Consider the following 24,682-nt stretch of genomic DNA (forward strand, 5'->3'; position numbering starts at 1 on the left):
CCAAAAGCTCCAGTGCATCCTCTTTCTTAATATTTACATGCTCAAGCTTTTCAGTCTGCTGCAAGTCATCACTACAATCACTAAGATCCTTTTCCATTGTGAATACTGAAGTAAAGTATTCATTAAGTACCTCTGCTATTTCCTCTGGTTCCATACACACTTTTCTACTGTCACGCTTGATAGGTCCTATTCTTTCACGGATTACCCTCTTGCTCTTCACATACTTGTAGAATGCCTTGGAGTTTTCCTTAATTCTGCCAGCCAAAGCCTTCTCATTATCCCTTCTAGCTCTCCTAATTTCCTTCTTAAGTTCCTTCCTAGTAGCCTTATAATCTTCTAGATCTCTAACATTACCTAGCAGTCTGAACCTTTTGTAAGCTTTTCTTTTCTTCTTGACAAGATTTATTGCAGCCTTTGTACACCACAGTTCCTGTATCCTACCATAACTTCCCTGTCTCATTGGGATGTATCTATACAAAACTCTGCACAAATATATTTCAAAAACAAAGGATAAGAACAAATGTAAAAATTCATTGTATTTCAGTCAGAGGGGTGAATCTATGGAACAGTTGTAGTAAGAATTTAAAAACATGCACTACAATTTACAAGTTTAAAAATTATTTAAAATTATTTAATGAACAAATATAAAATACATAATTTAAAATGAATGGGAGTAATGTAAATGATATTTGGAATTGGATTTTGTGTTAAAAGATTATGAAATGTTTTGTTTTTGATGTGATGATTGACGTCAAATATATTGTTGTATAAGAGGGGTAGGTGTAATAAGATGTAGCTTCAGCCTCCACCCTTTCAGTCTGTTTTAAAGAATATCTATGTTTTTATTGTAATTTTATCCTATGAAATCATCGTTGTAAATGATGCTTTTTGTTATGTTTGTACTGATCAAAATAAATTAATTTCATTTCAATTCACTTTGATACTAATGGCATTATGATCACTAGATGCGAAATGTTCCCCTACACAAATTTCTGTCACCTGCCCTGTCTCATTCACTAGTAGCAGAACAAGTATTGCACACTCTCTCTTTGGTATTTCTACATACTGATGAAGGAAATTTTGCTGAACATGTTTGACAAACCCCTTCCCATCCAGTCCTTTTACATTATGCCTTTTTTTTTCCAACGAAGAGGACCATACTTGGAGTATTTACAGTTTGTCTTCTCTAGATTAGTTCACAAGATGACTTGTATTCACCAGAGTTGAGAGGATCTCATTAGGACTTGCAACATTCTGAAGAGAATTGGAAGGATAGAGGCTGTTCCCTCTAGTTAGGAGTCAGAGGATAATAAGACATAATTTAGAACCATAATAATGAGATTTTTATTTATATAGAGAATGTAATTCTTTGAAATTCTCTATTGGGGATTTGTGGATAATGTAAGTTTTTTTTAAGCTTATTTTTCTTAACCAGACATTTATTGATGGGATATTTGGCTTGAAGTCTGTAGCTGCTTCCATCTCCTCTGTTCAAATGTTCCCACCAATAATATCCAGCAGATGGCAGCATTTACTTTTGTTGGCCACTTTAATGGAAACTGCAATGGGCGCGATATGCTGGAGGAATTCAGCAGCAATGGAAATGAATAAACAGTCCAAGTTTCGAGTCTCTAAGGGTCTTGGTCTGAAATGTTGACTGTATATTCATTCCCATAGGTGCTGTATGATTTGTTGAGTTCCTTCAACCTTTTATACATGTTGCTCTGGATTTCCAGTATCTGCAAAGTCTCTGGTGTTAATGGAAACTGCATTCTTTATAATTAGAATTTTAATTAAAATAATTGAGGTTATGATTTTTAAGGTTATTTTTTATTATTAACACGCTGTAAGGTTTCACTGCTAAGGCTAATGTAATGTCTTCTATGTAATGTTCCGCTGTTAATGGTTTCTCTGTAGCAGCAATGTTTGGGTTATGACTAAAGATAACGGGAGTTTGTAATTCAGGGGCTATCCAATGGGGGAAATGTTGTTCCTTCTTGTGTGGCTGGGAGCCAGTTTTTTTTGTGGTCTTTCATCGGGGAATGATGGAGAGAGAGGACATGAATGGGGAGAGTCAGAAGACTACCGGACAGAGTGAAGGTCCGAGGGCCAGCTACACTTGGAGTTCGACGGGAACAAATGAATGAACAGTGAGCTCCAACCATGTGCAATAGACTTTTTCCTTAAAATGGGCCCTTTTACTTTTTATTTTCTTTACTAACTCTCTATCCAGATTAAGATTTATAAAGTTCAATCATTTAATTACATATGGTGTACTGTCTAATATTTTGTGGTGCGGATTTGTAATCAGGCAACACATCCTGCAAAATGTCAGTTTGGCTGGACCAGAAGTTGTTTTCCCCTAAACAAACACGTGCTGGCCAAGCCAGAGGGTTACAATTGTGGGGGCTCATCCGGGATTGGTTTTGTTGGATGCTGCTTGATTGCCCTGAGCATTGAACCAGTGGGTTGTGTGTTTAAATCAGTGCTGGTATGGATGCTGCTGGGGTGGAGGGGTGGAGCAGTGGTGCACCTCTGTGGTGTTACCAGTAACTAATGCGTGAGTGTTAAGTGCAGTGGATATTCATATCCTGGATGAATTGTTAATTCAATTTTTGAGTACGGTTAAAGCTATTGGCAAAGTTGAGATTGTTGCGCAGGCAACAAATGGCGGGCTCAGACCTTGTTATAGTTCAGACTGCCAGCATCTATCAGTGCCCCAAGTGAGGCAGGGCCATGGCCTGTCCATACTGTCAGGGTGGAGGAGAAGGTAACTGAGCAAGCTGAGTTACAAGTTGAGATTCCCGTAGCTGGGGGCGGAAACTTCAGAGGCAGAGTTCTATAATTTCTGAGGAGGCTTATGGCGGCCTGCAAGGAGGCGGCTGGGGAGAGCTTTCTGGGGACATTGTCCGTGCACCTGCTGTTTCAAACTGCTTTTAAGGAAGTGCGTGGCTGCATTGGGTTAGATACCGAATTTAGACAAGGGACTGTGTGGTTCACCCAGTCGAAGCCAATGGTAGTACGGCCCGGAGAAGTAGCGAGAGTGATGGGGACCCCCAAATTTCCCAGAGTGCCTGAGGGCGAGGCCCTCTTAGTGGTCGCTCCGGAAGACATAGAGGGGGATGGCCCTGGTGCACCTGTTTCCGGTGATGATAATGTCTAGTGTCCCTGTGAGACAAGCTGAGGAGAAACTATAGGAAAAAGGGGGAAAGTTGACAGCGAAGATAGAGGTGGTTACCACTTGGCCAAGACCCCAGACTGTGAGCACTCTGCGCTTGTTCCTCAGGTTCTGTGTTACATGCTGCCATTGATTGAGGAAGAGATTCCCGGCTCTTCTCCCATTGTTAGATGAGGAGGTGCGGAAGTCTCAGAGGATTAGGAGACCCCCAGGAAGGCTGGCCTACATAGCCCCAGGGAACAGAGTATGACACCTATTCTGTTTGGGAGCTATGTCACTGCCTTTTATACCTGGATGGGGCTTTGTGTTTTGCAGGAAGGGTTGGCGAATTATCTCAAAGTCATGAGGACATGACTAAATTCAGTGGGGGGAGAGTGTAACACGCTGTAAAGTTTCACTGCTAAGGCTAATGTAATGGCTTCAATGTAATGTTCCACTCTTAAGGTAATGGTTTCTCTATAGCAGCAATGTTTGGGTTATGACTAGGGACAACGGGACTTTGAATTCAGGGGCTATCCAATGGGAGAAATGTCATTCTTTCTTGTGTGTCTGGGAGCTGGGTTTTTCAAAGTCTTCCGTCGGGGAACGATGGAGATAGAGGATGCAAAAGGAGAAAGTCGGAAGACCACCGGACAGAGTGGACTGAGGACCAAGGGCCGGCTACACTTGGAGGTTGATGGTAACAAATGAACGAACAATGAGCTTCAATGATGTGCAATAGACTTTTTCCTTTAAATGGGCTCTTTTACTTTTTATTTTCTTTGCTAACCCTCTGTCCAGATTAAGATTTATAAAGTTTAAACATTTAATTGCATATGGTGTACTGTCTGATATTTTGTGGTGTGGATTTGTAACTGGGCAACACATCCCACAGCATCCACACAAATGAGATTTCTCCATTTGGCGGAGTGGGAAGTTGTTCTCCCCTAGACGAGCACGTGCTGGCCAAGCCTGAGGGTTACATAAGCTAATGGTAGATTCGGTGTTTTGATGTTTAAAATTTCCCTGAGTTTTGTGGGAATTGTTAAATGAGGTCTCAATGATTTGTGCTGGGATTGAAGTCAAACTTTAATTTGACTTGTTGTTTTTCTCAGTACTATAGTTACTCCTCAATTTTTGAGGAGGTTGCATTCTAGGAAAATATTTATTTAAAATGACCAAACCATAAAATCATTTTCCATTGCTTAAAATGTGAATACAAGAGGTATTTTGAGCTCAGGAACTCAATTGATCTAATCATCTACATAACTATCTGAAATTAAATAAGAGAAAAATAAGCCAAGCACTTTACATGCTCTTTCAAAATAAAAGACGTCCCTTTCTCTCACCAAAACCCCTTGTTCTTGCCTGGCTCTCTGATTCCATCCCACCCTTAATCCTTTAGTGTATGACCTTGTAATCCTCTTTCCTGGCCCAATCTTCTGTCTCCTCCTTGTCTCTACCACCCTACCATCTCTGCCAAAATCTGCCCCATCCATCAGGTCTCTGGGCAGTATTGTTCAAATTATCCTCAATATCTCCTCTTCCAACATCAACCATTCCTCCCTATTACTTTTCTTTCTCTTGAATTCTGTCTTTCACCCTATTCCCACTATCCTACACTCCCTGTCTCGCCTCACTCTATCACTCTTTGACAGCAAAATCTTAACTAAAGAATTGTAATTCTAGGATGCATACTGTTAAGAGTCGGTTGTATTATAATGAAAATTTTAAAATACAACATCTATAAATGCTGACACCAGTCAGCATTTCATTAATTCCATACAATCTGCTTTAGTTTCTGAATATGTGAACACATTATTTCCTTTAAGTCTGAACCACTTCCTTATTTTATGACTTTTCTGATTGCCTCTAGAGGACCCAAATTTTCTTGGCTTGGAACTCATGAAAACTCTCAATGTAATGTTTATTATTTTTCATTTACTTTCTGCTCTATAAACTTCTAGTCATGCTTTTACTTATTTTTAATCTTGTCCAGTTGACAAGTTTACTATTTTTTACTAATGCTCTGAATCTGATTTACTTAACTTTAACTTGTTTATTTCTTATGTCATTATTAACTGGTTATGCTAGTCAACACTCAATTCTTGAAAATTCTTCACAGTGAAATTGCTAATTACTTCTACGTTGCTGCTTGGTTTCAGACCTAGAAGTTCAGGAAATTACCTCAGATGAATTCTATAAATTTTCCTCTAACCTTCTCTTCTTAGTCTTACTTTGTCTAGACTATGATTATTGCATTATTTTATTTGAAATTCTTTGTACCTTGTAGCGGTGTGCTACATGCAGCGCTAAAATTACGACACGGAGTCGGTAACTACAGTCGAAGGAAAAACTTTATTCGAAATCCTCAGCCTCACTTTTAAGCCTCCCTCAACCTGCCCCCCATGGCGCAGAGGCTCCAAAGCTCTGTGCTTGCAAACCCCCGTAGGCTATCTTCCTTAGCCGGAAAGCTGGCTAATTGTGAGCCGGTTCGGATGTGCCAGGAAATGGGTCGCCACATAACCCCCCCCCCCCCAGAACCGGCGATACACCCCCCAATGTCCACAGTCTGGGCCGGAACCTGCTTGGGAGGTCGGCCTCTGCGCCGAGGTGCCGGAAACTCGACCGGTTGCGCCAGGTCCACATGGGCCGGTTTGAGTCGGTCCACCGTGAAAACCTCCTCTTTCCCCCCAATGTCCAGCACGAGCGTGGACCCGTTGTTCTGGAGCACCATAAACGGCCCCTCGTATGGCCGCTGCAGCGGTGGCCGATGCCCGCCCCTTCGTACAAACACAAACTTACAGTTCTGCAGGTCTTTGGTTACTCAGGTCGGGTTCTGCCCGTGCTGTAAAGTGGGTATGGGGGCCAGGTTACCGAGCTTCTCGCGTAGTCTGCCCAGGACTGCTGCGGGATCTTCCTCTTGCCCCCGTGGGGCTGGTAGGAACTCCCCGGGGACGACCAGGGGCAAGCTGTATACCAACTCGGCCGACGAGGCGTGCAGGTCGTCCTTGGGTGCTGTGCGGATGCCGAGCAGGACCCAGGGAAGTTCGTCCGCCCAGTTGGCTCCTCGCAGGCGGGCCATGAGGGCCGACTTCAGGTGACGGTGGAAACGCTCCACTAGCCCGTTCGACTGTGGGTGGTACGCAGTTGTGTGGTGCAGCTGAGTCCCCAAAAGGCTGGCCATAGCTGACCACAGGCTGGAGGTGAACTGGGCGCCTCTGTCGGAGGTAATGTGGGCCGGTACACCAAAGCGAGATATCCAGGTGGCGATCAGGGCTCGGGCGCAAGATTCGGAGGTGGTGTCGGTGAGCGGGACCGCCTCTGGCCATCTTGTGAACCGGTCCACGATAGTCAGGAGGTAACGCGCTCCGCGCGACACTGGCAGGGGGCCCACGATATCCACATGAATGTGGTCGAAACGCCGGTGGGCGGGATGGAACTGCTGCGGTGGGGCTTTGGTGTGCCGCTGCACCTTGGCCGACTGGCAGTGCATGCACGTTTTGGCCTATTCACTGACCTGTTTGCGGAGTCCGTGCCAAACGAACCTGCTGGAAACCATCCGGACAGTCGTCCGGATGGAGGGATGCGCCAAGTTATGAATGGAGTCGAAAACACGGCGCCGCCATGCTGTCGGGACGACGGGACGGGGCTGGCCTGTGACAACGTCACAGAGTAGGGTCCTCTCACCCGGGCCTACGGGGAGGTCCTGGAGCTGCAAACCGGAGACTGCGGTTCTGTAACTCGGAATCTCCTCATCTGCCTGCTGTGCCTCTGCCAGTGCCTCAAAGTCTACCCCTTGGGAAAGAGCATGAACGGTAGGGCGAGAGAGTGCATCTGCCACGACATTGTCCTTACCCGAGACGTGCCGGACATCCGTCGTGTATTCAGAGATATAGGACAGGTGGCGTTGCTGGCGGGACGACCAGGGGTCGGACGCTTTCGTAAACTCAAAGGTAAGCGGTTTGTAGTCCGTGAACGCGGTGAAGGGCCGACCTTCTAGGAAGTACCTGAAATGCCGGATTGCCAGGTAGAGCGCCAACAGTTCCCGGTCGAAAGCACTGTACTTGAGCTTGGGTGGCCGCAGGTGTTTGCTGAAAAACGCCAGGGGTTGCCAGCGACCTGCGATGAGTTGCTCCAGCACCCCACCGACTGCCGTGTTAGATACGTCCACTGTGAGGGCGGTAGGGGCGTCCATTCTGGGATGTACTAGCATTGCAGCGTTCGCCAAAGCTTCCTTCATTTGAACGAAAGCGGCGGCAGACTCCTCGTCCCACGTAATGTCCTTGCTCGGACCCGACATCAGGGCGAACAGGGGGCGCATAATCCGGGCAGCTGAAGGGAGGAAGCGGTGGTAGAAATTGACCATACCTACGAATTCCTGAAGGCCTTTGATCGTGGTGGGTCGGGGGAAGTGGCGGACCGCATCTACCTTAGCGGGCAGAGGGTTTGCCCTGTCTTTAGTAATCCTTTGGCCCAGGAAGTCAATGGTATCGAGTCCGAACTGACATTTGGCGGGGTTGATTGTAAGACCGTACTCACTCAGTCAGGCGCAGAGTTGACGGAGGTGGGACAGATGCTCCTGACGACTGCTGCTGGCTATGAGGATGTCGTCCAAATAGATGAACGCGAAGTCCAGGTCCCGTCCCACCGCGTCCATTAACCACTGGAACGTCTGTGCGGCATTCTTCAGGCCGAACGGCATGCGAAGGAACTCGAAAAGGCCAAACGGGGTGATGAGAGCCATTTTGGGGCCGTCATCAGGATGCATCGGGATTTGATGGTACCCTCGGACGAGGTCTACCTTGGAGAAGATCCGTGCGCCGTGCAGGTTTGCTGCAAAGTCCTGAATGTGCGGCACAGGGTAGCGGTCCGGTGTGGTAGCCTCGTTCAGCCTGCGGTAGTCGCCGCATGGTCTCCAGCCTCCCATCGCTTTGGGCACCATGTGCAGGGGGGAGGCCCATGGGCTGTCGGACCGCCGGATGATCCCCAATTCCTCCATCCTCTGGAACTCCTCCTTCGCCAGTCGGAGCTTGTCCGGGGGAAGCCGCCAAGCGCGGGCGTGGAGGGGTGGTCTCTGGGTCAGGATGTGGTGCTGTACGCCGTGTCGGGGCATGGCCGCTGTGAACTGCGGTGCCAGAACCGATGGGAAATCCGCCAGGACCCTGGTGAAGTCGTTGTCGGACAGCGTGATGGAGCCGAGGTGAGGGGCTGGCAACTGGGCTGCACCCAGGGAGAACATCTGAAAGGTCTCGGCGTGTACCAGTCTCTTCCTGGGCAGGTCGACCAGTAGGCTGTGAGCCCGCAAAAAATCCGCGCCCAGAAGCAGTTGGACTACGGCGGCCAGTGTAAAGTCCCACGTGAACTGGCTGGAGCCGAACTGTAGCTGCACCTGACGGGTGCCATAGGTCCTTACTGTGCTGCCGTTCACGGCCCTCAGGGGGGGCCCCGGTGCCCTGCTGCGGGTGTCGTAACTCGTCGGAGGTAAAACGCTGATCTCGGCACCAGTGTCGACCAAAAAACCGGCGTCCCGACCTTCTGTCCCACACATACAGGAGGCTATGCCGATGGCCAGCTGCCGTAGCCATCAGCGGCGGCTGGCCCTGGCGTTTCCCGGGAACTTGCAGGGCGGGTGACAACGGCGGGCTTCTGCGCCCCACCGCTGGTGATAGAAGTAACAGTGTTCATTGGGCCGGGGGTTGGCGGGCTCTGCGGCCGGGCTTGGACTGGTTTGCTGCTGGGAGTTTGGCTGGGAGATCTGTGCGATGGACGCCCCGCTCACCTTTTTGGCGTTCCACAGCAAGTCCGCCCGGGCTGCCACCTTCCGGGGGTCACTGAAATCCGCGTCGGACAGCAGCAGGCATATGTCCTCGGGCAGCTGCTCCAGGAATGCCTGCTCAAACATGAGGCAGGGTGTGTGTCCATTGGCCAGAGACAACATCTCATTCATTAAAGCCGAAGGAGGACTGTCGCCCAAGCCATCCAGGTGCAGTAAACGGGCAGCCCGCTCGCGCCGTGAGAGTCCAAAAGTCCTGAGGAGCAGGGCTTTGAATTCCGTGTACTTGCCGTCTGCCGGGGGCGACTGTACGAACTCCGCGACCTGGGCCGCTGTGTCCTGGTCGAGGGAGCTCACCACGTAGTAGTAGCGGGTGACTTCTGAGGTGATCTGGCGAACGTGGTATTGGGCTTCGGCTTGCTGGAACCATAGGTTCGGTCGCTGTGTCCAGAAACCCGGCAGTTTCAACGAAACCGCATGAACAGAGGCGGCATCGGTCATTTCTGGTCCAAAAATCGTTTGGACCGTCGGGGTCACCAATTGTAGTGTTGTGCTACACGCAGCGCTAAAATTACGACACGGAGTCGGTAACTGCAGTCGAAGGAAAAACTTTATTCGAAATCCTCAGCCTCACTTTTAAGCCTCCCTCAACCTGCCCCCCGTGGCGCAGAGGCTCCAAAGCTCTGTGCTCGCAAACCCCCGTAGGCTATCTAATTGTGAGCCGATTCGGATGTGCCAGGAAATGGGTCGCCACAACCTCTTGATTACTTCAGTCTATCCAGTGTACAAATAGTTGGGGCTCTAAAACCATGCTCATCCATTTTTATTCATTCTTTCCTTTTATTTATCTTGATTTTACTTATAGATTTTACAACCACAATCACTGCTTGAAACTTCTATTATGTTTTTTATTCCCCTAATTCTTTCATATTTTATGTTTTTGACACATTCAAGATTCCTAGAATATTTGGTTTCTAAACCTTTTGATTTCCTGTTGAAGTATATATTTTTAATTGAATTATTTTCTGTCTGAGCTGTTGTATATGGCTGTTGCATTCAGAAAAAAAGCTGATTTTAACTTTAAGTTTTTAATATTTTTCTTGAATTGGATCCTAATTACTTATGTACTACTATCTCAAAACAGTCTGTCATTCTGTCCCTACCATTAGCCTTTTCTCTTTGATATATCCCATCCTTAATTTGAGTCCTCTATCATATTATGTTTATAGTTTATAGCCTAATATGCAGCCCTTGGTTTAACTATTCACCAGGATCTTTGTCCTAGTTCACTTTATGTGAAGTGCAGTGCAATAGATTAACATAAAAAAACAATATAGTGCTTTCCCAGTGTATTTCATGAATAAACTCTTCTTGGGCTTCCAGCCAGGTATAGGTATTGATTTTAACTGAGCTCTTCGATGCAGGTTTCCACTGTTAAGTCCCATCTGACCGAGATACAGTGCACCACATTCACAGGGAATCCTGTAACCATCAGCTGTCCTAAGTCCCAGGTCATCTGTGACCCACATGAGTTGTGATTTGAGCTTCAAGGAGTTCAGGGGATGTATCCATTTGAGTTACCCGGAGAAATTGGTGGAAGCAGAACATTGCATTCGCAATGCACAAAACCACTGTGCCTGCCAATGGCTTTTGGGAATGTCCAGTGATTGAAATAAAACTAGAAGAAAAAAACTTATGGAATTTGATTGTAAACAAGGTGGGACAGTGGAAACCTGATTGGATGAGGACTAACCAATCAGGAAGGACAGACAATGGGGGTATAATACCATTGGACTAGACATGCCCAGGCATCATCCCTGATAAAGATGGCAGAATTTGTCATTAAACCATCGGTTAAAGTCAATACCTGTACCCGACAGGAAGCCCAAAAGAATTTATTCAAATGGATTAACAACTCACAGACTGCGTGTGTATCCATGGCATTGGCCCATAGTTCAAAACACTTTCTCTAGTATCTGCCTTTGAACCATGGATGTAACTTAGACTTATTCATCACAATTGCAAATTGTATGTTGATAAGAATTCCAGATGTCATTAATTTTAGGATAGCATGTGCCTTTTAGATAAATTTGGTGCACTTCTGGTATCACTCAATGATTCTTACTCTCAGGTACATCCATTGTTTCCTGATTGCTTTGTAAATCTTTTGAGTGGACATCAATCCTGACATCAAATGGTTCCAATAACTTTCTACCCTGCTGTCTGTACCCTGGACTTTATTTCATCAGTTCTGAGCCAATATTGTTAATTGAATTCATACTTGGATCTCCAAGCTCTGCAATAATACTACCCAATCTGCACTGCTGTTCTTGTAACTTATTTTTACATAAAAAAGCAAGGAATAACTTATTTTATTTACTGTAGCTAATTTTTAAAAAATCTTATTCAGTTAGCTGCTTCGTGCCACCTCCAAAGCCTACAGAGTGGGACTAATTATAACCCCTATCAATCAAGTATTTGCCATCTTGTTTTAGTGCTACTTGTTTTTGTTTGTCGTCTCAGGATCAACCACTCCTTGCTCCTTACTAACGTCACTTCCCCATTCCCCTCCTTAATTCAGCAGAAATTGAATTGGAATTTACAGATGGGGGAAAAAGGCTCCAGTGCAAAGTGAAGGAGCTTAAGGAACTGGTTATACAAGTATTTGGATAGGCAGCGACTGATTAGGGATAGTCAACAGTGCTCTGTACTTGGTAGGTTGTGTCTAACCAATCTTGTATGTTTTAAGGAAAATTGATGAAGGCAGGGCAAGGCAGTGCATGTTGTCTGCATGGACTTTAGCAAGGCCTTTGATAAGTGTCCCCTTGAGTGGTTGTTCAAGAAAGTTCAGTCATGTAGCATTCAAGATGAGGTAGTAAATTAGATTAGATATAAAATTTATGGGAGAAGCCCAGAGAGTGGTAGTAGATAGTTTTCTCTCTGCCTAGTGGTTTGCTTCAGGGATTAATACTGGGTCCATTGTTGTTTGTCATCTATATAAATGATCTCAATGATTATATAGTGAACTTGATCAGTAAATTTGTGGTTGACACCAAGATTGAGGTTGTAGTGGATAGTGAGGAAGACAATCAAAGCTTGCAGTAGGATCTGGACCAGTTGGGAAAATGGACTGAAAAATGGCAGATGCAATTTAATATAGACATGTGTGAGGTGTTGCACTTTGGAAGGACAAACCAGGGTAGGAATTAAACAGTGAGCAGTAGGGCACTCAGGTAGAACAGAGGGATGTGAGAATACAGACACAGAATTCCTTGAAAGGTGTCACAGGTATTGAATTGAATTGACTTTATTACTTATATCCTTCATATTAATGATGAGTAAAAATCTTTACGTTAAGTCTCTGTTCAAATGTGCAATGTGCAAGTATAGTAATTTATAATAATTATTATGTTGTGGCAACCCACTTTCTGCACAGGTGAACCAGTTCACAAATAGCCCGCGCGCGGGGAAAGACTTTGGTAATGCACCTCTGACGTCATTTCCGCCCGAAGAGGGCCGGAACTAGGGATTAAATGCCAGCGCCGCGAAGTTTGAATAAACTAGTCTCGAAACGACTTACCGACTGCGTGTCGTTGTTTCTAGCTCTGTATGTAGTACATCGCTACATTGGTGACCCTGACGGTCCAAACGGGATTTGGACCAAAGTTGACCGACTCTTCATCTGTTCACGCAGTTTCGCTACAACTGCCGACTTTTTGGACGCTGCAACCACGTGCATGGTTTAGCCAAGCAGAAGCCCAGTTCCAGATTCGGCAGATATCTTCTGATTCCACGCGTTACTATTACGTGGTGAGCCCCCTTGCCCAGGAGACAGCCGCTCAGGTTGCGGATTTCATACAGTCGCCCACGGAAGAAGGCAAATATGAAGCATTCAAAGCGTTGCTCATTGGGACCTTTGGCCTCTCACAGCGTGAGTGAGGTGCCCGCTTGCTTCACCTGGACGGTTTGGGATACAGGCCGCCATCAGCATTAATGAACGAGATACTGGCCCTGGCTGACGGACACAAGCCCTGCCTCATGTTTGAGCAAGTGTTCCTAGAGCAACTGCCCGAGGACATACATCTGCTGCTGGCCGACACAGATATCAGCGACCCCTGGAAGGTGGTGGCCCGGGCAGACATGCTGTGGAAAGCCAAGAGGGAGAGCGTGGCGTCCATCGGTCAGCTTACCGAGCCACGCGCCCAACAGCAGACCAGACCAGGCCCGGCAAGGAGGCGCACACAGAGGCCGGAGTGAGGAGGCCAGTGAGCAGTGGTGTTTCTACCACCAGCGGTAGGGCACAGAAGCCCGCTGTTGTCGCCTGCCCTGCACGAGCCAGGGCAAGCTGCCGCTAATGGCTATGGTGGCTGGCCACCAAGACAGCCTCGTGTACGTCTGGGACAAACAGTCGGGACGCCGCTTCTTGGTTGACACTGGAGCGTGAATCAGCGTCTTGCCCCCGACGGGGTACGACACCGGCAACAGGAAGCCAGGACCCACCCTGAGGTCCGCGAACAGCAGCACGATACGGACCTATGGCACCCACACAGTGCAGCTGCAGTTCGGCGCCAGCTGGTTCACGTGGGACTTCACACTGGCTGCCGTGCCCCAACCACTCCTGGGGGCGGATTTCTTACGAGTTCACAGCCTGCTGGTTGACTTGCAAGGGAAAAGACTGGTACATGCCGAGACTTTCCAGGCGTTCTCTCTGTGTGAAGCCAAGTTGCCGGCCCCACACCTAGACTCCATCACGCTGTCGGACAATGAATTCACCAGAATCCTGGTGGACTTTCCATCGATTCTGGCACTGCAGTTCACAGCAGCCATGCCCAGACAAAGAGTACAGCACCACATCCCGACCCAGGGACCCCTCCCCCTCCACACCCGCGCACGAAGGCTCCCCCTGGAAAAGCTCCGCCTGGCGAAGGAGGAGTTCAAGAGGATGGAGGAATTGGGGATCGTACGGAGGTCTGACAGCCCATGGGCTTTCCCCCTGCACATGGTGCCCAAAGCAACCGGGGGCTGGAGACCATGCGGCGGCTACTGCAGACTGAACGAGGCTACAACTCCAGACCGCTACCCCATGTCGCACATACAGGACTTTGCAGCAAATCTGCACGGGGCAAGAATCTTTTCCAAAGTAGACCTCGTCCGGGGATACCATCAAATCCCGGTACACCCTGAAGACATCCCTAAAACAGCACTCATCACCCCGTTTGGCCTGTTAGAGTTCCTCTGAGTGCCGTTCGGCCTGAAGAATGCTGCACAGATGTTCCAGCGGTTAATGGACGCGGTGGGACGCGACCTGGACTTTGCATTCATCTATTTGGACGACATCCTCAGAGCCAGCTGTGGTCATCAGGAGCATCTGTCCCACCTCTGCCAGCTCTACTCCTGCCTGAGTGATTTCGGCTTCACAATCAACCTGGCCAACTGCCAGTTCGGTCTCAACACCATCGACTTCCTGGACCACAGGATTACCAAAGATGGGGCAAAACCTCTGTCTGCCAAGGTAGACGTGATCCACTACTTGGCCCAGCCCAACACAGTCAAAGGCCTGCAGGAATTCGTTGGTATGGTGAACTTCTACCACCGTTTCTTCCCCTCAGCAGCCTGTATCATGTGCCCTTTGTACACCCTGATGTCGGGTAAAGGCAAGGACATTACTTGGAATGAGGAGGCTGCGGCCGCTTTCGTCAAAGCCAAGGAAGCCTTGGCAGATGCCACGATGCTGGTGCACCCCAGAACGGACGTTCCGACCGCCCTCACGGTGGACACATCCGACACAGCAGACGGTGGGGTGCTGGAGCAGCTCATCGAGGGGCGCTGGCAACCCCTGGCTTTCTTCAGCAAGCGCCTACGACCATCCGAACCCAAGTACAGTGCTTTCGACCAGGAGCTGTTGGCACTGTACCTAGCAATCCGTCATTTCAGGTACTTCTTAGAAGGCATTCATGGACCATAAACCGTTGACCTTCGCGTTCATGAAGGTGTCTGATCCCTGGTCGGCTCGCCAGCAGCGACATCTGTCCCACATCTCCAAGTACACGACGGACATCCAGCATGTCTCGGGAAAGGACAGCGTCATGGTGGACGCACTCTCCAGACCAGCTGTCCAGGCCCTATCCCTGGGGGTGGACTATGCAGCACTGGCGGAGGCGCAGCAGGCAGACGACAAGATGCCCAGCTACAGGACCACAGTCTCAGGTTTGCAGCTGCAGGACTTTCTCGTAGGCCCAGGTGAGAGGACCCTCCTGTGTGATGTGGCTACTGGCCAACCTCGCCCCATCGTCCTGTCGGCGGCAAGTTTTCGACTCCATACACGGTTTGGCGCACCCATCTATCAGGACAACCATCCGGCTGGCCTCCAGCAAGTTCACGTGGCACGGACTTGGTAAACAGGTCAGCGAATGGGCCAGAACATGCACGTAGTGCCAAACAGCCAAGGTGCAGTGGCACACTAAAGCCCCGCTGCAGCAGTTCGAACCCACCCACCGGAAGTTCGACCACATTCAAGTGGATATCATGGGGTCCCTACCAGAGTCACGAGGAGCACGGTACCTCCTAACTATGGTAGACCGGTTCACGAGATGGCCAGAGGCGGTCCCGCTCACCGACACATCTACCGATTCCTGCGCCTGAGCGCTGATTGCAACCTGGGTAGCACGCTTCGGGGTACTGGCCCACATTACCTCTGACAGAGGTGCCCAGTTCACCTCCAGCCTGTGGTCGGCTGTGGCCAGCCTGTTGGGAACGCAGCTGCACCACACAACTGCCTACCACCCACAGTCAAATGGACTAGTGGAACGCTTCCACCGTCACTTGAAGTCTGCTCTCATGGCCCACCTGAGAGGACCTAACTGGGTGGACGAGCTTCCCTGGGTCCTGCTTGGACTTCGCACAATGTCCATAGAGGATCTGTAGGCATCGTCGGCCGAGTTGGTGTACAGCACACCCCTGCTTGTCCCAGGAGAGTTCATACAAGCCCCAAGGGGGCAAGAGGAAGAACCCGCAGCAGTCCTGGACAGGCTACACGAGAGGCTCGGCAGCCTGGCCCCCGTACTGACTTGACAGCATGGACAGACCCCGACCCATGTACCCAAAGACCTGCAGAACTGTAAGTTTGTGTTTGTACGAAGGGGCACACACCGGGCACCACTACAGTGGCCGTACGTGGGGCTGTTCAAGGTGATCAGGAACAACGGGTGCACGTACATTCTGGACATTGGGGGGAAGAGGAGGTTTTCACAGTGGTCTGATTGAAACTAGCCCATGTGGACATGGCGCAGCCGGTCAAGGTTCAGGCACCGCGGCGCAAAGGCAGATGGCCAAACAGAGACTGATCCAGACCGTGGACATTGGGGGTGTATCGCTGGTTCTGGGGGGGGAGGGGGATTATGTGGCGACCCACTTTCTGTGCAGGCGAACCAGCTCACAAATAGCCCGCGCGCAGGGAGAGACTTTGGTAATGCACCTCTGATGTCATTTCCGCCCGAAGAGGGCCGGAACTAGGGATTAAAAGCCAGTGCTGCGAAGTTTGAATAAACTAGTCTCGAAATGACTTACCGAATGCGTGTCATTGTTTCTAGCTCTGTATGTAGTACATCGCTACAGTGTACAACAAGATAGTCAATATAACATAGAAATACATTTGCTTCATCATGAATTAAACAGTTTGATGGCCTGGTGGAAGAATCTGTCCCAAAGCCTGTAGGTCCTGGCTTTCATGCTGCGTTACTGTTTCCCAGATGGTAGCAGCTGAAACAAATTGTGGTTGGGGTGACTCTGGTCTCCAATGATCCTTAAAGCCCTTTTTACACAACTGTCTTTGTAAATGTTCTGAATAGTGGGAAGATTACATCTTCAGATGCGCTGGGCTGTCTGCACCAGTCTCTGTAGAGTCCTGCGATTGAGGGAAGTACAGTTCCCATACCAAACAGTGATGCTCTCAATCATGCCCCTATAGAAAGAATTTGGGGGGCCATACCAAACTTCTTCAATCATCTGAGGTGAAAGAGGTGCTGTTGTGCCTTTTTCACCACACCGCTGACAGGTACAGACCATGTGAGATCCTTGGAGATGTTTATGCCGAGAAACTGTTCACTCTTTCAACCCCAGATCCATTTATGTCCATGGAGGTTAGCTTGTTTCTATTGCGACGTTGAGGGAGAGGTTGTTTTCTTGGCAACACTGTGTCAGGGTGATGACTTCCTCTCTGTAGGCTGCCTCATTATTATTTGAGATTAGGCCAATCAGTATACTGTCGTCAGCGAATTTAATTAGCAAATTAGAGTTGTGGGTAGCAACACAGTCATGGGTATACAGAGAGTAAAGGAGGGGGCTTAGTACACAGCCCTAAGGAGCACATGTGTTGAGGGTCAGAGGAGCAGAAGTGGGAGCCCACTCTTATCACCTGCCAGTGATCTGACAGGAAGTCCAGGATCCAGCTACACAAGGCATGGTGAAGGCCACGGTCGCTGAGCTTCTTGCGGAGCCTGGAGGTATTTGTGGTGTTGAATCCTGAACTGTAGTCCTAGAACAGCATTCTCACATAAGCATATGTGAGATACATATTGTACCATAAGGTAGACACGGTCATAAAGAAAGCTTTTGGCTCTTTGACCTTCATAAATCAAAGTATTGAATACAGGAGTTGGGAATTTATGTTGAAGTTGTATAAGGTGTTGGTGATGCCTATTTTGATCACCTATAGGAAAGATGTCAATAAGATTGAAAGAATGTTGAGAAAATTTATAAGAATGTTGCCAGGATCTGAGTGATAGGGAAATGTTTAATAGGTTAGGAGCATAGGAAAATGAGGGGAGATTTGATAGAGTTATACAAAATTGTGAGGTGTATAGATAGGGTAAATGCAATCAGGCTTTTTCCACTGCAGTTGAGTGAACAGGGAGAACAGGTCATGGGTTAAAGGGGAAAGATGAAATGTTTAAGGGGAACATGAGGTGAACTTCTTCACTCGGTGGGTGGTAAGAGTGTGAAAAGAGCACCCAGTGGAAATGGGGTCAGTTTTAACATTCAGCAGAAATTTGGATGGGTATAGGGATGGGAGCAATATGGAAGACTGTGGTCTGGGTATAGAGCAATGGAACTAGGCAGACTAGATGGGCTGAAGGGCCTGTTTCATTGTTGTACTGTTATATGACTCAATGATTCTAAGTGGAATAATACAACAGTACTGTTGAAATTGTACAAGGAAGACACTTTTGGCAGCAGGCCTGATTTTAATAATGAGCAGTGTGAAATCTTACTATGCTTAGATGTGTTTTGCTCTTCAGCCCCTTTGAGATGAAGGCCAAAATCAATTTTCTTTTTGATATGTTTATATCTATGCTCATTTTCCTTATGTGAGCTTAATTGCCTAATTTTCTTTGGTTCTCCATAATTTCTAGTTTCTCACTATGAAAGAAAAATTGTGACTTATTTTCGATTCAAGTAAACATTTGCCTTCAGTAATTTAAATATCCAACATCATCATAGAATTAATCTACTTTCTAAACCCTTCTGTCTTCCTTATCAGTTATTCTTATGTCTTAATGTATTCGAGATGTATGTAACTGAATGATACCTGTTTATGTTGTACTGTAGCATGTATTGCCAACTAAGAAGTGGAAGGAGATGCAGGCTGGCTTTGCCCTTTGATATCGACTTTCTCTTCTCCTTAATGAACAGCTTTATAATTTGCTTATTATATCTTAAATTCTACATAGATTTGCTGCACATTGTAGATTTCAATTTTATTTTTATTGAAAATCATAATAAAGATAGCAGGCATAAACCAAACATCTGCTTATTTGTTAAATATATGCACTACTTAACTGATTAACACCATTGAACTAGAACACTGTCTGTTTCTGCTGGAAGCTGTGATCATTTCATTCAAAATGCACAGTGCATCATATAAAATTAGCAGGATTAAAGTGCCTCCAAACTACTAAAACACTACCTGATGCACTGAAAATTGTCAATTTTTCCCAGATTTGATCTTCCTTTAGTTTCTTCCATGAGACCCTCACAAATGGTTATGAACAATATGACAGTGTAACCAGCTGTAACATCCATCAGTGTTCAAAGATGCAAAGAGCTGCAGAAAGCAGTGATTCAATATTGCAAAACAATAAAACATGAAAACTTTGAAGTGGGTGAATAGGCAATGTACATACATTGATAATAAAATTACTTTGAACTTTAAACTTCTGAAAAATAATTTACATGTATTTTTGTTACTTGATATTCTAGGTGAATTTGGTTTCATTGGATGGAAAAAATGATGTTGAAAGCAACTGCAATTTTAGAATTTTTTTTCGATGGGTAAACCAGTGTTTGTGAAATTCAAAATGTTGATGTTTCCATCAATAAATGAGAACACTAGGAGAAAGTGTATTATCGTCCAAATTAGAATGTTTAATGATTCCAAATAGTGTTTAAGGCTGATACTGGAATGATTTAAGCAGGTTAGGCAGCATCTATGAAGTGAATGACCAGTCAATGTTTCAGGCAGAGATAGTTCTTCCATGTGAGCTGGTGCTTCACCTGTGAGTCTGTCAGTGTCATTTATTACATCCAGTCCTCCTGGTACATGTTCTTCTATATTGGTGAGACCTTACATAGATTGGGGGACCGCCTCTTTGAACACCTTCTCTCTGACCTATATCCAGGATCTCCTGGTAGGCATACATTTCAATTCCAGTTCCCATTTCCACACTGGAATGGCTGTTCACAGCTTCCGCTATTTCCATCTTGGTAGTCTCCAAGCTAGTGGCATCAACATTGATTTCTCTAACTTCTGGTAATCAGTCCATTCTGTTTTCTTTCCCATCCCCTCACCACCTTTGTTTTCTCTCATGCCCCGTTATTCCTTTGCCGTTTCTCTTCATCTTCACTTTCCTCATAACCTGCTAACACCTCCTTTTAGTTCCACAACTCCTCTTCATTCCATGGTCTAATGTTCTCTGCTTTCAGATTCCTCCTTCTTTATCACTTTGCCTCTTCTAGCACCTCCCAGCTTCTCACATCGTTCCCTTTCAATACTCCTTTTCCCCTCACCTGGACTCACCTATTACCTGTTAGCTTGTGCTCCTCTCCCTCTGCCTTTATTTTGGCTTCTAGCCTCTTGCTTTCCAATCCCGGTGAAGGATCTCAGACCAAAATGTTGACTGTTCATTTTCCTTCATAGATGCTCCTTGACCAACTGAGCTCCTTCAGCATTCAGTGTGTGTGTTCCTCAATTAATGCACTATTTTTGTGGCAGTGGTAAAGTTGATAATTTTTTTTGCTTTCAGACTGAAGAAAATGACATGGCTATTGTAACAGATCTGAACATTATTTTAGAATTAAGTGGTTTTTGTGATTTGAGCAGATTTATATCCAGGTAAGATTTCACAATTTAAAGTCATGACCAACTGTACGGTATTGTTTTCCTCTTTGTCAATTAACTGATCAAGTTCACTCTTGCTCTACCACTATCAAGAAATAGTCATTTTACATTTCATTCTGTTTATACTTATAAGCTACCATTTTAGTTTACCCTAAACCATTGAACACTGACTTTAAATAATCTCATGTGTCCTTGTGTATTTTAAGAAAGATATTCAATTAGCTTCAATGTCCTATGTAGTTTATCTGGCAAAAACCCCTGCTTTCTACCTTGCGGTGAGGTCACTAAACATTGAGCTTGTTACCCAGAGATTTTTTCAGCTAGAAGGAGCTGTGTGGCCAAGGAAGAAGTCCAAAAACAAGTGTTGAAAGAAGCAACAGGATCGGGTACTGCCTGTCTTGATGAATGGCCCATTGTTCATTGTTGCAGTCAAAGAATCAATACCTGAGTTAGTGATGAGTATGGTATCAGTACAGTGTTCAAGAGAAACTTCTTACCCAAGAAATTGGAGAATGATTAATGACATCTCACAGGCTAAGTGGCAATATATCCAGTCAAGGCGCCTGTATATAATGGACCTTTGGCCGACATCTTCTGGATAGATCGTGAAACCATCTTTTTCACTTCTTATATGTTTTTAATGTCTGTTTCTTCTCTTGAATGTGATTCTGGAACTGAATTCTGGAGCCTGTGTTGTGCTGTTTGGAGAGGGTTTGGGTGCTTCAGCGCTCTGCAGTCTCTGAGAGGATTCCTGGTGGCCGAGGCAGTGTGAGTAAACCTTGTGGCAAGAAGGCTGCAGGATGGCATGCGAGCTGATGTTTGACCCCATTTTGACAATTATAGCTTCTATTGTTTGACAATTAAAGCGATGAGGGCATCAAGGCGAGTGCAGAAGTTTGGAGATTGTTTGGATGTTCCAGCACTCTGTGGTCTCCAAGAAAATTCAGGGAGGCAGATACAGCGTGCGCAAACCTTGTAGTGGGTCGGCAGCAGGACAGGGCGCAAGCTGATGTTTGGCTCCATTCTGCCGCTGAAAGCTCCCATTGTTCACTGATTAAAGCAATGAGGGAGATTGAAGCATCGAAGACGGTGAGTGCTGACTGCTTGCCTTTTGATTGGTTGCTCTGCAGCGGAGAGGGGAGGGCCTGCTGCTGTGCCTGGAGAGTATTGTCCAGGTTTTTCCATGCATTTTGGGTTTGGAGTTTGAACTATAGATTCTTTTTTTTTCAGTCTTATAGTTTTTATATTTTGTGGTTTTTTTTCCGATCTTCTGGGTTTTTTTGTGCAGGGAGGGAGTTTTGGGGGATGATGTGCCTATTCCATTTTTTATGCATGGAGGTTGGATTTTGGGATTGATGATCATGCTGCCTTTCTTGTCTTTATGACTACCTGGAGAAAATTGATGAATTTCGAGATGTATACTTTGATAATAAATGAATATTTGAACCTTTGAATTCCAGACTAAACTTGAATCAACAAAGGATACTTATCAGTTATTCAGTTATGGTAGGGCTTGAATACTGTCACTCCTAATGAAATTAGATAAAATGACATAGGCATCACAGGGCTTTACTTCCAGATGAGCTCAATGTCTTCTATGTTTGCTTTGACCGTCAAAACATGGAGGAACCATCAGGAACTCCCACAGCCCCCCATGATCCTGTGTTTTCAGTCCCTTGAGGCAAATGTACAAGCATCCAGCTCAGACGGGGTACCTGGCCAAATACTAAAGGGCTGTGCTGATCAACTGGCTGGAGTGTCCTCTCTTCAGCATTCTGAGGTACCCACCTGCTTCAAGCAGGCTTCAGTTATACCGGTTATAGCAACCTGCCACAATGACTATCATCCGGTAGCAATTACATCCATAGTGATAAAGTGTTTTGAGAGGCTGATGATGAAACATATTAACTCATGCCTGATAAGTGAATTGGATCCACTGCAATTTGCCTCCCGGAGCAACAGATCCACAGTAGAAGCCGTCTGATTGGCTCTTCATTCAACTCTCGAACATCTAGACAGCAAAGATGCATGCATTAGGATGCTCTTTATCAACTGCAGTTCAGCATTCAATACCATCATTCCCTCAAAAATAATCAGTAAGCTTCGATCAGTAATCAATAAGGTGTACTGTGTTAATGGAGATCATGTAGCAGATCTGCTACACAATCTCCATCAATACAGGTCCACCACAAGACTATGTGCTTAGCCCCCAATCTACTTGCCTTACACGTATGACTGCGTCTCTAAGCACAGCTCAAATGTTCGTTTCAAGTTTGCTGATGACACAACTGTGCCAAATCAGCACTTAGGAGGGAGATTGAAAATCTGCCTAAGTTGTGCCATAACAACAATTTCTTACTCGATGTTAGCAAGACCAAGGAGCTGATTATTGACTTCAGGAGGAGGAAACCAGAGGTCCGTGTGCCAGTCCTCATAGGAGGATCAAAAGTGGAGAGGGTCAACAACTTTAAATGTTTTTATGTTGGAGGGCCTGACCTGGGCCCAACCTGTAAGCACAATTACAAGGAAGGAGCAGCAGTGCCTTTATTTCTTTAGAAGTTTATGAAGCTTTGACATGACATCTAAAACTTTGACAAACTTCTATAAATGTATGGTGGTGAGTATATTGACTGGCTGTAGTCAGGTATAGAAACACCAATGCCCTTGTATGGAAAACCCGACACAAAGTATTGGATACGACCCAGTCCATCATGGATAAAGTCCTCTACATGAAATGTTGTGGCAGGAAAGCAGCGCCCATCATCAGGGATCCCCCACCCAGGTCATGCTCTCTTCTGTCATCAGGAAGAAGGTACAGGAGCCTCAGAATTTGTACCACCAGGTTCAGGAACAGTTATTGCCCATGAACCATCAGGCTCTTGAACCAAAGAGGATAACTACACTCCACTTGCCTCGCCATTGGAATGTTCCCATGACCTGTGGACTCATTTTCAAGGACTTGTCATCTCACATTCTCGATATGTAATGCTTGTTTATTTATTATTATTATTTCTTTCTTGTGTTTGCACATTGTTGAGTTTGTTGTCTTTTGGTTACTGATTGAATGCCCAAGTTGGGAGTGGTCTTTCATTGATTCTGTTATAGTTATTATTCTGTTATGGATTTATCAAGTATGCCCACAAAAATGAATCTCAGGATTCTATATGGTGACATATTTGTACTTTGATAATAAATTTACTTTGGACTTTGACACTCCTGACATGTCTCATAAAATAGTGCAAAGCTTTTAGTGAGGGGAGCGCCAGAGGGAGATGGAGGGCAGGCAAGGAGTGAGTGATTGTGAGAGGGATAGAGAGAAAAATGGGAGAGAGAAAAAAAAGGGGGAAAAAAAGGAAAAAAATAATCAATCAATCAATAAGGGATGGGGTAAGAGGGGGAGGAGGCGCATTAACGAAAGTTAGAGAAATCAATGTTCATGCCATCAGGTTGTGGCTACCCAGATGGAATATAAGGTGCTGTTCCTCCACCCTGAGTGTGGCTTCATCTTGACAGTAGAGGAGGCCATGGACAGACATATGGAATGGGAATGGGACATGGAATTAAAATGTGTGGCCACTGGGAGATCCTGCTTCCTTGGGCGGACAGAGTGTAGGTGTTCAGCGAAATGGTCTCCCAGTATGTGTCGGGTCTCACCAATATAGCCTTCTAGCTCCCCTCCCCCTTTCTTTTTCCCTAGGCCTCCCGTCCCATGATCCGTTCCTTTCTCCAGCTGTGTATCCCTTTGGCCAATCAACTTTCCAGCTCTTAGCTTCATCCCTCCCCCTCCTGTCTTCTCCTATCATTTTGAATCTCCCCCCCCCCCCGACTTTCAAATCTGTTACTATCTCTTCTTTCAGTTAGTCCTGATGAAGGGTCTCAGCCCAAAACTGTACTTCTTCTTATAGATGCTGCCTGGCCTGCTGTGTTCCACCAGCATTTTGTGTGTGTTGCTTGAATTTCCACCATCTGCAGATTTCCTCATGTTAACATTCTTATAAATCTCCTCTGCACTCTTTCTATAGTTTCCACATCCTTCCTGTAGTGAGGTGACCAGAACTGAGCACAATGCTCCAAGTGGGGTTTATATAGCTGTAACATTACCTCTTGGCTCTTAAACTCAATTCCACAGATGATGAAGGCGAATGCACTGGAAACCTTCTTAACCACAGAGTCAACCTGTGCAGCAGCTTTGAATATCCTATGGACTCGGACCCCAAGATCCCTCCGATCCTCCACACTGCCAAGAGTATTACCATTAATACTATATTCTGTCATCATATTTGACCTACCAAAATGAACCACTTCACACTTATCTGGGTTGAACTCCATCTGCCACTTCTCAGCCCAGTTTTGC

The 24,682-nt window shown here is 46.3% G+C and overlaps 1 protein-coding gene across 4 annotated transcripts in view; it reads left to right on the forward strand.

The window, feature by feature from the left end:
• The window catches only part of cenpp (centromere protein P), a 401,228-nt gene that overhangs the window by 98,464 nt on the left and 278,082 nt on the right, over window positions 1–24,682 (forward strand). For all 4 annotated transcript variants that reach the window (XM_059944631.1, XM_059944629.1, XM_059944633.1 and 1 more), the window contains one exon: window positions 20,234–20,322. In XM_059944631.1, the coding sequence (XP_059800614.1) occupies window positions 20,234–20,322 (89 nt within the window). The remainder of the gene's footprint in view (window positions 1–20,233; window positions 20,323–24,682) is intronic.

The sequence above is a fragment of the Hypanus sabinus genome, chromosome 19 (assembly GCF_030144855.1).
Source record: "Hypanus sabinus isolate sHypSab1 chromosome 19, sHypSab1.hap1, whole genome shotgun sequence".
Lineage (NCBI taxonomy): Eukaryota > Metazoa > Chordata > Chondrichthyes > Myliobatiformes > Dasyatidae > Hypanus > Hypanus sabinus.